The sequence below is a fragment of the Bombina bombina genome, chromosome 5 (assembly GCF_027579735.1).
Source record: "Bombina bombina isolate aBomBom1 chromosome 5, aBomBom1.pri, whole genome shotgun sequence".
NCBI lineage: Eukaryota > Metazoa > Chordata > Amphibia > Anura > Bombinatoridae > Bombina > Bombina bombina.
The window spans coordinates 195,215,527-195,231,411 of NC_069503.1; the positions used below are offsets into that span (position 1 = coordinate 195,215,527).

Genomic DNA, 15,885 nt, shown 5'->3' on the forward strand with positions numbered 1-15,885 from the left:
AATTAGAATATATATCTCCTAGATTTCAACTAAGAATACCAAGAGAACAAAGCAAAATTGGTAATAAAAGTAAATTGGAAAGTTTTTTTTAAATTACATGCCCTATTTAAAGGGACAGTATACTGTAAAATAGTTTTCCCTTAATGTGTTTACAATTGCTTTTTTTACCAACTGCAGAGTAAAAAATGTATGAAAATTAGCTTTTTAAGGCTTATTTGTGTATATTAAAGCTCTGATTTTGTGTTTTGAAGCCACAGCCTAATAAAATAGGTTGAGCTTGTAGATATAATCAGATCTCATTACTGTATCACATTGTGCACATATACCTGCTTCTTTATCTTATATCTGTCCTTAAAACAATCACCAATACTTTGAGAGAACAATGGAAAATCAACATTTTATTACCTTATCTCTGCTTTATCACACTGGGAGTGTAATTTCGTCTGCTGGCTGTGTTTACAAAGCTTATCTATAGCTGGTACGCGCGGCCACAAACTTTCAGAATAGGTGGGGATACCACATGCTAAATTAACAATTTCAAATGCCAATATAAGGGTAAAGGAGCTACTTGTAAACAATTTAATACACTCCAGCAGGTAAAGTGGATCATTGGGAACAAATTAAAGGTGAGAAAATTTTTGAGTAAACTGTCCCTTTAAATCATGAAAGTTTTTTTTTTTACTTGACTGTCCCTTTAAATTATACACACCTATACAAGGGAATCCTAAGTTCATACCAGGAAATCAATTTCCTTTTCTTTCACGGGAAGGAAACTCAATAATTAAATATATAAGACGTAATTATTATAGAAATAGTGAAAATAAAATCATATACGGAATTATCTAGTCAGTATGAAGCTTTTCAAGGACAAATATTACCATACTTAGAGATCAAGCATTATATTCAATCAGAAAACAAAATTCAGAAGTGAAATATAAATTAGCATTACTATATAAACAATAATAATGAGAAAGAGTCAAAAACTTGTTTAAAGGGAATAACAGAAAGCTGGGAGAAAATGACAGATATACAAACAACTGAAGATATGACCCTCAGTAATATTAAGAATGTAAGATATACAACATTAGATATGGGACTAAGGGAATCTAACTTGAGACTTCTCAATTTTGATTATATAACCCCCACTAGAAGGGCAAAATGGGACAATACTAATCCAATATGCAGGAAATGTAGCAAACTAGCTCCTGATATAACGCACTATATATGGCTCTGTCCAAAAATAAGCCAATTCTGGTGCCAGGTATATTTCTTACTCACAAAAATCACGAAGATAAAATTACAATTAGACCTTCTTTGTTTTTTCAAGTGTAATAACAAAAAAAAGAGAAAAGGCTTATTATAATGATTATTTTTTTAGCTACAAAGCTTATATTTAAACTGGATTGAAAAAAAAGCAGATAATTAGTGCACTTAGAGAAAATATAAGGTACCAGATAAATATAGAAAAAATGGACACATTAATGGATATTAATAACAGAAGAAGAAAAAAATTCTTCGAAAAATGGTCCTTATATATAAAAACCCTATCAAAGAGATATACTAACTGCCCTCAAAAATACAGAATATTTTTTTAAAATTACAAATTTTGGGAGAGTGGAGTAATATTTCCTAGCTTATACCTAGTATATGAATTAGGTATTCTTTAAGAAAGAGTAGCTTTTTAACAATATACATTATTCACCTCATTCGGAGAAATAAAAAATACTTAAAGGGACACTGAACCCAAATTTTTTCTTTCGTGATTCAGATAGAGCATGCAATTTTAAGCAACTTTCTAATTTACTCCTATTATCAATCGGCTAGATTACAAGTTTTGTTGGTAAAAACTTGCGGTGCTAACGCTCCTTTTTTTTCCAGCGCTCACTTTAAACAACGCTGGTATTACAAGTTTTCTGAATGGCTGCGTTAGCCTCAGGAAAGTGAGCGTTGAGCAAATTTAGCGCCACTTCTCCCTGTAATACCAGCGTTGCTTAAGTCAGCGGTAAGCTGGCAAAACGTGCTCGTGCACGATTTCCCCATAGGAAACAATGGGGCTGAGATGGCAAAAAAAACCTAACACCTGCAAAAAAGCAGCGTTCAGCTCCTAACGCAGCCCCATTGTTTCCTATGGGAAAATACTTTCTACACCTAACATGAACCCGAGTCTATACACCCCTAACCTTACACTCATTAACCCCTAATCTTCCGCCCCCGCTATCGCTGACACCTACATTATATTATTATTAAACCCTAATCTGCCGCTCCGGACACCGCCGCCACCTACATTATACCTATGAACCCCTAATCTGCTGTCCCTAAAATCGCCGACACCTACATTATAGTTATTAACCCCTAATCTGCTGCCCCAACCTAACTACGATTATTAACCCCTAATCTGCCGTCCCCAACATCGCCGCTACTATATTAAATGTATTAACCCCTAAACCTAAGTAATTAGGTTTAGGTAATTTTGTAATTATTTTAACTAGGTAGCTATTAAATAGTTATTAACTATTTAATAACTATTGTACCTAGTTAAAATAAATACAAAGTTGCCTGTAAAATAAATATAAATCCTAAAATAGCTACAATGTAACTATTAGTTATATTGTAGCTATTTTATGGTTTATTTTATAGGTAAGTATTTAGTTTTGAATAGGAATAATTTATTTAATTATAGTAATTTTATTTAGATTTATTAAAAATAGATTTACGTTAGGGGGGGTGTTAGGTTTAGGGGTTAATACATTTAATATAGTAGAGGCGACGTTGGGGGCGGCAGATTAGGGGTTAATAATTGTAGTTAGGTGGCGGCAACATTGGGAGCGGCAGATTAGGGGTTAATAACTATAATGTAGGTGTCGGCGATGTTAGGGGCAGCAGATTCGGGGTTCATAGGTATAATATAGGTGGCGGCAATGTCCGGTCGGCAGATTAGGGGTTAAATAATTTTATTATAGTGTTTGCGATGTGGGGGGGCCTCGGTTTAGGGGTTAATAGGAAGTCGTGGAAGAACAGTGAGCGGTACACCTGTACCTGCCTGACTCGTAATACCAGCGGGCGTTAAAAAGCAGCGTTAGGACCCCTTAACGCTGCTTTTTCAAGCTAACGCCAAACTCGTAATCTAGCCGAATGTTTCTTCATTCTCTTGCTATCTTTATTTGAAAAAGAAGGCATCTAAGCTTTTTTCTTTGTTCAGAACTCTGGACAGCAGTTTTTGATTGGTGGATGAATTTATCCACCAATCAGCAAGGACAACCTAGGTTGTTCACCAAAATGGGCCGGCATCTAAACGTACATTTCTTTCATGTAATTAACAAGAGTCCATGAGCTAGTGACGTATGGGATATACATTCCTACCAGGAGGGGCAAAGTTTCCCAAACCTTAAAATGCCTATAAATACACCCCTCACCACACCCACAAATCAGTTTTACAAACTTTGCCTCCAAGGGAGGTGGTGAAGTAAGTTTGTGCTAGATTCTACGTTGATATGCGCTCCGCAGCAAGTTGGAGCCCGGTTTTCCTCTCAGCGTGCAGTGAATGTCAGAGGGATGTGAGGAGAGTATTGCCTATTGAATGCAGTGATCTCCTTCTACGGGGTCTATTTCATAAGGTTCTCTGTTATCGGTCGTAGAGATTCATCTCTTACCTCCCTTTTCAGATCGACGATATACTCTTATATTTACCATTTCCTCTACTGATTCTCGTTTCAGTACTGGTTTGGCTTTCTACAAACATGTAGATGAGTGTCCTGGGGTAAGTAAGTCTTATTTTCTGTGACACTCTAAGCTATGGTTGGGCACTTTATTTATAAAGTTCTAAATATATGTATTCAAACATTTATTTGCCTTGACTCAGAATGTTCAACTTTCCTTATTTCCAGACAGTCAGTTTCATATTTGGGATTATGCTTTAATTATCATATTTTTTCTTACCTCAAAAATTTGACTTTTTTCCCTGTGGGCTGTTAGGCTCGCGGGGGCTGAAAATGCTTCATTTTATTGCGTCATTCTTGGCGCGGACTTTTTTGGCGCAAAAATTCATTTCCGTTTCCGGCGTCATACGTGTCGCCGGAAGTTGCGTCATTTTTGACGTTATTTTGCGCCAAAAGTGTCGGCGTTCCGGATGTGGCGTCATTTTTGGCGCCAAAAGCATTTAGGCGCCAAATAATGTGGGCGTCTTATTTGGCGCCAAAAAATATGGGCGTCGCTTTTGTCTCCACATTATTTCAGTCTCATTTTTCATTTGCTTCTGGTTGCTAGAAGCTTGATGTTTGGCATTTTTTTCCCATTCCTGAAACTGTCTTATAAGGAATTTGATCTATTTTGCTTTATATGTTGTTTTTTCTCTTACATATTGCAAGATGTCTCACGTTGCATCTGAGCCAGAAGATACTACAGGAAAACCTCTGCCTGCTGGATCTACCAAAGCTAAGTGTATCTGCTGTAAACTTTTGGTAGCTATTCCTCCAGCTGTTGTTTGTATTAAATGTCATGACAAACTTGTTAATGCAGATAATATTTCCTTTAGTGATGTACCATTGCCTGTTGCAGTTCCCTCAACATCTAAGGTGCAGAATGTTCCTGATAACATAAGAGATTTTGTTTCTGAATCCATAAAGAAGGCTTTGTCTGTTATTTCTCCTTCTAGTAAACGTAAAAAGTCTTTTAAATCTTCTCTCTCTACAGATGAATTTTTAAATGAACACCATCATTCTGATTCTTTGGACTCTTCTGGTTCAGAGGATTCTGTCTCAGAGATTGATGCTGATAAATCTTCATATTTATTTAAGATGGAATTTATTCGCTCTTTACTTAAAGAAGTACTAATTGCTTTAGAAATAGAGGATTCTAGTCCTCTTGATACTAATTCTATACGTTTGGATAAGGTTTTTAAAGCTCCTGCGGTTATTCCAGAAGTCTTTCCTGTTCCTAATGCTATTTCTGCAGTAATTGCTAAGGAATGGGATAGATTGGGTAATTCATTTACTCCTTCTAAACGTTTTAAGCAATTATATCCTGTTCCGCCTGACAGGTTAGAATTTTGGGACAAAATCCCTAAAGTTGATGGGGCTATTTCTACCCTTGCTAAACGTACTACCATTCCTACATCAGATGGTACCTCGTTTAAGGATCCTTTAGATAGAAAAATTGAATCTTTTCTAAGAAAAGCTTATCTATGTTCAGGTAATCTTCTTAGACCTGCTATATCATTGGCTGATGTTGCTGCAGCTTCAACTTTTTGGTTGGAAACTCTAGCGCAACAAGTAACAAATCGTGATTCTCATGATATTATTATTCTTCTCCAGCATGCTAATAATTTCATCTGTGATGCCATTTTTGATATTATTAGAGTTGATGTTAGATTTATGTCTCTGGCTATCTTAGCCAGAAGAGCTTTATGGCTTGGAATGCTGATATGGCTTCTAAATCAACTCTACTTTCCATTTCTTTCCAGGGAAACAAATTATTTGGTTCTCAGTTGGATTCTATTATTTCAACTGTTACTGGTGGGAAAGGAACTTTTTTACCACAGGATAAAAAGTCTAAAGGTAAAAACAGGGCTAACAATCGTTTTCGTTCCTTTCGTTTCAACAAAGAACAAAAGCCTGATCCTTCGTCCTCAGGAGCAGTTTCAGTTTGGAAACCATCTCCAGTCTGGAATAAATCCAAGCCTGCTAGAAAGGCAAAGCCTGCTTCTAAGTTCACATGAAGGTACGGCCCTCATTCCAGTTCAGCTGGTAGGGGGCAGGTTACGTTTTTTCAAAGAAATTTGGATCAATTCTGTTCACAATCTTTGGATTCAGAACATTGTTTCAGAAGGGTACAGAATTGGTTTCAAGATGAGACCTCCTGCAAAGAGATTTTTTCTTTCCCATGTCCCAGTAAATCCAGTGAAAGCTCAAGCATTTCTGAATTGTGTTTCAGATCTAGAGTTGGCTGGAGTAATTATGCCAGTTCCAGTTCCGGAACAGGGGATGGGGTTTTATTCAAATCTCTTCATTGTACCAAAGAAGGAGAATTCCTTCAGACCAGTTCTGGATCTAAAATTATTGAATCGTTATGTAAGGATACCAACGTTCAAGATGGTAACTGTAAGGACTATATTGCCTTTTGTTCAGCAAGGGAATTATATGTCCACAATAGATTTACAGGATGCATATCTGCATATTCCGATTCATCCAGATCATTATCAGTTCCTGAGATTCTCTTTTCTAGACAAGCATTACCAATTTGTGGCTCTACCGTTTGGCCTTGCTACAGCTCCAAGAATTTTCACAAAGATTCTCGGTGCCCTTCTGTCTGTAATCAGAGAACAGGGTATTGTGGTATTTCCTTATTTGGACGATATCTTGGTACTTGCTCCGTCTTTACATTTAGCAGAGTCTCATACGAATCGACTTGTGTTGTTTCTTCAAGATCATGGTTGGAGGATCAATTTACCAAAAAGTTCTTTGATTCCTCAAACAAGGGTAACCTTTCTGGGTTTCCAGATAGATTCAGTGTCCATGACTTTGTCTTTAACAGACAAGAGACGTTTAAAATTGATTACAGCCTGTCGAAACCTTCAGTCTCAATCATTCCCTTCGGTAGCCTTATGCATGGAAATTCTAGGTCTTATGACTGCTGCATCGGACGCGATCCCCTTTGCTCGTTTTCACATGCGACCTCTTCAGCTCTGTATGCTGAACCAATGGTGCAGGGATTACACGAAGATATATCAATTAATATCTTTAAAACCGATTGTTCGGCACTCTCTAACGTGGTGGACAGATCACCATCGTTTAATTCAGGGGGCTTCTTTTGTTCTTCCGACCTGGACTGTAATTTCAACAGATGCAAGTCTCACAGGTTGGGGAGCTGTGTGGGGATCTCTGACGGCACAAGGAGTTTGGGAATCTCAGGAGGTGAGATTACCGATCAATATCTTGGAACTCCGTGCAGTTTTCAGAGCTCTTCAGTTTTGGCCTCTTCTGAAGAGAGAATCGTTCATTTGTTTTCAGACAGACAATGTCACAACTGTGGCATACATCAATCATCAAGGAGGGACTCACAGTCCTCTGGCTATGAAAGAAGTATCTCGAATTTTGGTTTGGGCGGAATCCAGCTCCTGTCTAATCTCTGCGGTTCATATCCCAGGTGTAGACAATTGGGAAGCGGATTATCTCAGTCGCCAAACGTTGCATCCGGGCGAATGGTCTCTTCACCCAGAGGTATTTCTTCAGATTGTTCAAATGTGGGGGCTCCCAGAGATAGATCTGATGGCCTCTCATCTAAACAAGAAACTTCCCAGGTATCTGTCCAGATCCCGGGATCCTCAGGCGGAGGCAGTGGATGCATTATCACTTCCTTGGAAGTATCATCCTGCCTATATCTTTCCGCCTCTAGTTCTTCTTCCAAGAGTAATCTCCAAGATTCTGAGGGAATGCTCGTTTGTTCTGCTAATAGCTCCGGCATGGCCTCACAGGTTTTGGTATGCGGATCTTGTCCGGATGGCATCTTGCCAACCATGGACTCTTCCGTTAAGACCAGACCTTCTGTCTCAAGGTCCTTTTTTCCATCCGGATCTGAAATCCTTAAATTTAAAGGTATGGAGATTGAACGCTTGATTCTTGGTCATAGAGGTTTCTCTGACTCCGTGATTAATACTATGTTACAGGCTCGTAAATCTGTATCTCGAGAGATATATTATAGAGTCTGGAAGACTTATATTTCTTGGTGTCTTTCTCATCATTTTTTTTGGCATTCTTTTAGAATACCGAGAATTTTACAGTTTCTTCAGGATGGTTTAGATAAGGGTTTGTCCGCGAGTTCTTTGAAAGGACAAATCTCCGCTCTTTCTGTTCTTTTTCACAGAAAGATTGCTATTCTTCCTGATATTCATTGTTTTGTACAAGCTTTGGTTCGTATAAAACCTGTCATTAAGTCAATTTCTCCTCCATGGAGTTTGAATTTGGTTTTGGGAGCTCTTCAAGCTCCTCCGTTTGAACCTATGCATTCATTGGACATTAAATTACTTTCTTGGAAAGTTTTGTTCCTTTTGGCCATCTCTTCTGCTAGAAGAGTTTCTGAATTATCTGCTCTTTCGTGTGAGTCTCCTTTTCTGATTTTTCATCAGGATAAGGCGGTGTTGCGAACTTCTTTTGAATTTTTACCTAAAGTTGTGAATTCCAACAACATTAGTAGAGAAATTGTGGTTCCTTCATTATGTCCTAATCCTAAGAATTCTAAGGAGAAATCATTGCATTCTTTGGATGTTGTTAGAGCTTTGAAATATTATGTTGAAGCTACGAAATCTTTCCGTAAGACTTCTAGTCTATTTGTTATCTTTTCCGGTTCTAGGAAAGGCCAGAAAGCTTCTGCCATTTCTTTGGCATCTTGGTTGAAATCTTTAATTCATCTTGCCTATGTTGAGTCGGGTAAAATTCCGCCTCAAAGAATTACAGCTCATTCTACTAGGTCAGTTTCTACTTCCTGGGCGTTTAGGAATGAAGCTTCGGTTGACCAGATCTGCAAAGCAGCAACTTGGTCCTCTTTGCATACTTTTACTAAATTCTACCATTTTGATGTATTTTCTTCTTCTGAAGCAGTTTTTGGTAGAAAAGTTCTTCAGGCAGCGGTTTCAGTTTGAATCTTCTGCTTATGTTTTTTGTTAAACTTTATTTTGGGTGTGGATTATTTTCAGCAGGAATTGGCTGTCTTTATTTTATCCCTCCCTCTCTAGTGACTCTTGTGTGGAAAGATCCACATCTTGGGTAGTCATTATCCCATACGTCACTAGCTCATGGACTCTTGTTAATTACATGAAAGAAAACATAATTTATGTAAGAACTTACCTGATAAATTCATTTCTTTCATATTAACAAGAGTCCATGAGGCCCACCCTTTTTTGTGGTGGTTATGATTTTGTATAAAGCACAATTATTCCAATTCCTTATTTTATATGCTTCACACTTTTTTTCTTATCACCCCACTTCTTGGCTATTCGTTAAACTGATTTGTGGGTGTGGTGAGGGGTGTATTTATAGGCATTTTAAGGTTTGGGAAACTTTGCCCCTCCTGGTAGGAATGTATATCCCATACGTCACTAGCTCATGGACTCTTGTTAATATGAAAGAAATGAATTTATCAGGTAAGTTCTTACATAAATTATGTTTCTTGCATTTCAAATAAAGATACCAAGAGAATAAAGAAAATGTGATAATAGGAGTAAATTAGAAAGTTGCTTAAAATTGCATGCTCTAGTCTATCTGAATCACGAAAGAAAAAATTTGGGTTCAGTGTCCCTTTAAGTGCTATGTATGTGGATGTTCTAATATTGTTATACAAATGTTACAAGAAAAAAATTGTAAAATAGTGGAACTCTAGGATATCGGTTACCAACCAGTGGTCCATGAGAAGATGTTGGATTGTCTTTGACACCATCAAGCAGGAATTAATATCCCCTGATGGTGTCACCCCGTCGCGCCGCAACTCCCTATAGTACCTGGCTTGACATCAGTGAAAACCGACGGCGGAGGAGTTAAATTACAATCTCCCTACGCACGTTGTGTAGTACTAGATTGTATTTTTAACTCCTTCCGCCCGGTGCGCTGCTCAAAAGAAGATGCTTCCATTCTAAAGCCAGCAGAGGTTGGTATAGTCTTGGTTTGAAATATATACTTGAAAGTATATAAAAAGCATATAAAAAAAAGATTGATTTATTTTTTCTCATATTTCATTTATTTTCTTCCCTTTATTTGTCTCTTTGTAGTAGTTTTCCTAATTCTTTCAAATTGACTTACATCAATGTTTGTCTTCCTCCCATCCATCTTCTTTTTTTTTTTTTTATTAAATATGAATTATTTTTAATTCTAATAATTTTCCCGCGCGCAAAGCCATTCCACCTGAATTCCAGTAATTGCCATCCAGCACATCAGCCATATCCCACCAGTATTATAGTAATTGCCAGTAACATCAGTCGTGGTTAGCTCACATCCATATTGAGAGCTTTCTGATATAAACTTAATTTATGACTCCAATGTCTGTCCATGATCATAAGTAGTTTTGAATAATTCCTAACTGGGGAGGTGACTTGGAAATCTTGTGGTCCTTTTAATTCTTTTTTTCCCCACTTTCTGCCTCTCTGTTTCCAGCTCAAAAGTTGGCGCTCGCCCTTCATCTGCCATTACACTTAGTGTAGCTCGCTCATGCTCTGTCTGACAGCGGGAGCGAGCTACACTGAGTGTAATGGCGCGGTCGGGCCGGGCTGTGACTAGACAGCTGGCTAGATGGGCTCTGAGGGAAAACCAGACTCGCTCAGTAGAGCACAGAGGGCAGGTCTGAAAAACCCTCTTTTTTTTTTAAAATAAAATTCCAGCGGCAATATTAGGTTGTATAAAGCTAGCACTAATATAATTTTATATAATTCTGCACTATGTGCAGAATTATATAACATTATTTCTAGGTTTACTGGCACTTTAATAAAAAAAAAAAAAGTGCTGATGTAGAAAACCATGACTTAAAGGACCATTAAACCTGCCAGTTCAACAATGCATAAAATGTTTCATTATTGCAAATTAAACATTATTGCAATATATATTATTTATTTTTCAGTCTTTTGTTGTAAAATACATCTAAAAATGTGTTTTTCACTTTCTCCCAGGGAGGCTTAGGTTAATACTTTAAGGCAATTTATGTGAGCTTTTGTTTACTTTTCCCTCCCTCCCTGACTAAGCTTCTATGGTGTCACATGCTTTTAAAAGGTGAATTATCAGTTTTGCATCAACAATCATGATAGGCAAGTCATTACTTGAAATAGTAAACAAGTAGAATCAGTGCTTAACCACCTTAAGGGAATACAAGAGTACAGGCTACCCCGGTCTGCACATGTGCAAACTGATTCTGTGCTATATCTGAATATTAGTTGTGATTGGTTAACAAGGTTTTGTTCTGGGGGACAGATAAATCAGTGAAAAGAATAAACATAAAACAATATACTCATTTGACAAAATAAAGCTGCAGTTTTCATTGCAAAATTATTCTTATATATTAAGGTTTATTATCATGTAGTTTACAATTTGTGTTTAGTGTCCCTTTAAATCAAGTTTTTCTGATTAGTGATTTAAATCAAATCCTGTCTGATTTCCAGTCTTCATAACCACTAAGAAGACAGATTTTGAGGATGTCTGAAGTACATCACTGGTGATATAATCCACAGCTCAGTAACTGAAAATAATTAACCTGGTCTCATATTCCAAAAAATGGTTTTTAAAGACTGGACTTGAAGAACCCTATTCTAGATGGTCATGTTTTGCTCTCAAATACATCTTGGAAATTTGGCTGTATGTTCCTTTTCTGTTTGTGTTAATTGCAGGGATAATGGGACTCGATTATATAACCATATTGTCCCTTTTATCTAATTTTTTAGCCTTGGGCTAGTTATTTTCATATATTTGTTACTTTCCTATTATTTATTTGGCACGTGCAGTTTAGACAAATGTTTGTGTACACAGTTTATGGACATTGTTTTAGCAGTTCTTATTGTATACGGTAAACCAGTTGTTTCAGATATAATGGTGTATTCTTCTTGACCATAAGGGCAAGCCTTAATTTTGCTAATAGGGACAAAGCACCATTTTTGTATAGAAACCACCCTTGGGTTGGGGAATCTTCTGGAAGCCTAATGTAAGCCTTCAATGAAAGTTTCTCAAAGCAAAATTAGATTGTTTCAGGAAACAGGATTTTCAAATCTTTTGGATTCTTGGGCAGTCAGTTCAGTTACTGAACTGATTCCATAAGCTTTACAAGAAGGGTTTTTGTACCCTCTTCCCCTAGATTATCTTTTTATCCTCACCTTTTCATTCTTCCTGAAAACGTTAGACATTACAGGTGTAAAAGTTTCTCATGTCAAGCTGGCCTGAATAGGATAACATGATATAGATTGTGTCTTAAAGGGTTAAGAAACCTCAAAATGATTTGGATAGAACATACAATTTTAAACAACTTTCCAATTTACTTCTATTTTCAAATTTGCTTCCTTATCTTGCTATCCTTTGCTGAAGAAACACTATTGCACTACTGGCAGCTATCTGAACATATCTAGTTAGCCAATCACAAGAGACAAATGTGTGCAGACACCAATCAGCAGCTAGCTCCCACTAGTGTAGGATATGTGTATATTCTTTCTCAACAAGGCATACCAAGAGAACAAAGCACATATGAAAATAGAAGTGAATTTAAATGTATATTAAAATGATATGCTCTATCTGAATCCTGCAAGTTTAATTTGGATTTTCCTATCCCTTTAATGCTCTTTAAATTGCGTGATAAAGTCCACTGTATTTGTATTATGCTTAATTTGTTTGTTTCTCTTATAGGTAATTACCAACTTAGTTAAAATGTTAAAAGCCAGAGACACAAGAAGAAACTTTTGTCCACTGAATCACTGGTTATCGGAACAAGAAAATATTAAAGCTGATAAGGTAAGATCTGATAAACTGGACAAAAAAATGCAAACCTGTTTAAGAATTTTTTTTTAAGAGAATATTAACTTTTTCATAATAAGCTTGAATTGCACTTTAAACTGTTATCTTCCTTTGTATCTATTTGTAGGCTTTTAAGTAGTAAAAAAAAAAAAGCAATAGTGTGTTAGACACAAGAAGATTAATCATCACCATAAACATAGGAACATTTAAAACAGGATCCTGATCAACAATAAATGCAGATGTTTTGACATTCTATTACCTCTACAGGGAGTGCAAAATTATTAGGCAAGTTGTATTTTTGAGGATTAATTTTATTATTGAACAACAACCATGTTCTCAATGAACCCAAAAAACTCATTAATATCAAAGCTGAATAGTTTTGGAAGTAGTTTTTAGTTTGTTTTTAGTTATAGCTATTTTAGGGGGATATCTGTGTGTGCAGGTGACTATTACTGTGCATAATTATTAGGCAACTTAACAAAAAACAAATATATACCCATTTCAATTATTTATTTTTACCAGTGAAACCAATATAACATCTCAACATTCACAAATATACATTTCTGACATTCAAAAACAAAACAAAAACAAATCAGTGACCAATATAGCCACCTTTCTTTGCAAGGACACTCAAAAGCCTTCCATCCATGGATTCTGTCAGTGTTTTGATCTGTTCACCATCAACATTGCGTGCAGCAGCAACCACAGCCTCCCAGACACTGTTCAGAGAGGTGTACTGTTTTCCCTTCTTGTAAATCTCACATTTGATGATGGACCACAGGTTCTCAATGGGGTTCAGATCAGGTGAACAAGGAGGCCATGTCATTAGATTTTCTTCTTTTACACCCTTTCTTGCCAGCCACGCTGTGGAGTACTTGGACGCGTGTGATGGAGCATTGTCCTGCATGAAAATCATGTTTTTCTTGAAGGATGCAGACTTCTTCCTGTACCACTGCTTGAAGAAGGTGTCTTCCAGAAACTGGCAGTAGGACTGGGAGTTGAGCTTGACTCCATCCTCAACCTGAAAAGGCCCCACAAGCTCATCTTTGATGATACCAGCCCAAACCAGTACTCCACCTCCACCTTGCTGGCGTCTGAGTCGGACTGGAGCTCTCTGCCCTTTACCAATCCTGCCACGGGCCCATCCATCTGGCCCATCAAGACTCACTCTCATTTCATCAGTCCATAAAACCTTAGAAAAATCAGTCTTGAGATATTTCTTGGCCCAGTCTTGACGTTTCAGCTTGTGTGTCTTGTTCAGTGGTGGTCGTCTTTCAGCCTTTCTTACCTTGGCCATGTCTCTGAGTATTGCACACCTTGTGCTTTTGGGCACTCCAGTGATGTTGCAGCTCTGAAATATGGCCAAACTGGTGGCAAGTGGCATTTTGGCAGCTGCACGCTTGACTTTTCTCAGTTCATGGGCAGTTATTTTGCGCCTTGGTTTTTCCACACGCTTCTTGCGACCCTGTTAACTATTTTGAATGAAACGCTTGATTGTTCGATGATCACGCTTCAGAAGCTTTGCAATTTTAAGAGTGCTGCATCCCTCTGCAAGATATCTCACTATTTTTTACTTTTCTGAGCCTGTCAAGTCCTTCTTTTGACCCATTTTGCCAAAGGAAAGGAAGTTGCCTAATAATTATGCACACCTGATATAGGGTGTTGATGTCATTAGACCACACCCCTTCTCATTACAGAGATGCACATCACCTAATATGCTTAATTGGTAGTAGGCTTTCGAGCCTATACAGCTTGGAGTAAGACAACATGCATAAAGAGGATGATGTGGTCAAAATACTCATTTGCCTAATAATTCTGCACTCCCTGTAAAGATCTATGGAAAGCAAGTATTGTCCATATTGCTAGTGAGCTAAAATGTTCCTAAATACAAAGTCATCATTTCCAATTTGCATTCCTTCTGTTTGTTCTGGCAACTTTACCAAACCTCATGACCAATGCTGGTCATACTACACAGTAAGAGACGAGTACAGATCTTGCACTGTAACTCGCATCCTGATCCTGGCTTAGCAAGAACATGCAAGCTTGCAGAGAATTAAACTTGATTGTAATGTATGTATAATTCTTGCAGCTCTTCAGTCTAAACAAGGATTTGTTGTGCCTGATTTAAGATTTCTCTGATTCTAGACCTTGCATAATGCACACCTTCAACATGGTGAAGGATTTTTAAAATATTGTGGACTGATTAAAAAGAATAATATATCCGCTACATTTTGGTTGAATTTCTTGACAACCAATCAGTCAGCTGCTTCTAGTAGTATGTTTGGCTTAAATGGACAGTCTACACCAGAATTTGTATTGTTTTAAAAGAAAGATAATCCCTATATTACTCATTCCCTAGTTTTGCATAACCAACACAGTTCTATTAATATACTTTTTACCTCTGTGATTATCTTGTATTTATACCTCTGCAAACTGCCCCCTTATTTCAGTTCTTTTGACAGACTTGCATTTTATCCAATCAGTGCTGGCTCACTTGTAACTCCACATGCGTGAGCACAGTGTTATCTATATGGCACACATGAACTAATACCCTCTAGTGGTGAAAAACCTGTCAAAATGCATTTAGAAAAGAGGCGGCCTTCAAGGTCTAAGAAATTAGCATATGAACCTCCTAGGTTTAGCTTTCAACTAAGAATACAAAGAGAACAAAGCAAAATTAGTGATAAAAGTAAATTAGAAAATTGTTTAAAATTCCAGGCCCTATATGAATTATGAAAGTTTATTCTGGACTAGTCTGTCCCTTTAATGCCTTATAAGACTAACATTTTTTTCAAGGAACAGCATTAGTGCATTATATTGATTAAGGTGATTGCTTACAATTTACCAGGGGTCTTGAAGGAGAATTGCACCTAACTATGGCAGTATTTGCAGCATGGATTATTATTTAGGCGTGTCTAGGTCTGTCAATCACAGAACAAGCACTTGAACACATTCAACTTGACAGATTCTGGTCTGGTGTTTAAGATGAATGCTTTGGTAAAGCAGCAATCAGTTTGGTAAACGCTGCATACCTTCATGAAGCAGTAATCTGAGCTGCATTTGTATATCATTAGTAAGTAAAAGCTGTTTATTTAGATGTTGAGGTCCTAGGCATATATTTATCTCTGGCATACAGGGGCAACCCACACAGCTGTGTTGGTGACAGTTTAGATAGAGGATGCAATTTAAAAACAAACGTAAAACTTTAATAAAATAAATCTGATTGACTTTCAATTTCAAATTTGCTTCATTTTCTTTGTATCTATTGTTGAAAAATAAACATACTGTAGGTAGGCTCATAGGATACAAAAGGATGCAAAAGAGAGCAATGCAAATGTGATAATAGAAGTATATTGCTTTTTTCCAATGGTATGCTCTGCCTGAATAATGTTTAGAGACATGCAACCCAAAAGTTTTC

The 15,885-nt window shown here is 37.2% G+C and overlaps 1 protein-coding gene across 2 annotated transcripts in view; it reads left to right on the forward strand.

Moving 5' to 3' along the window:
• Window positions 1-15,885, forward strand: part of UBE3C (ubiquitin protein ligase E3C) — a 551,478-nt gene that overhangs the window by 316,526 nt on the left and 219,067 nt on the right. For both annotated transcript variants that reach the window (XM_053713824.1, XM_053713825.1), the window contains exon 15: window positions 12,360-12,464. In XM_053713824.1, coding sequence (XP_053569799.1) covers window positions 12,360-12,464 — 105 coding nt within the window. The remainder of the gene's footprint in view (window positions 1-12,359; window positions 12,465-15,885) is intronic.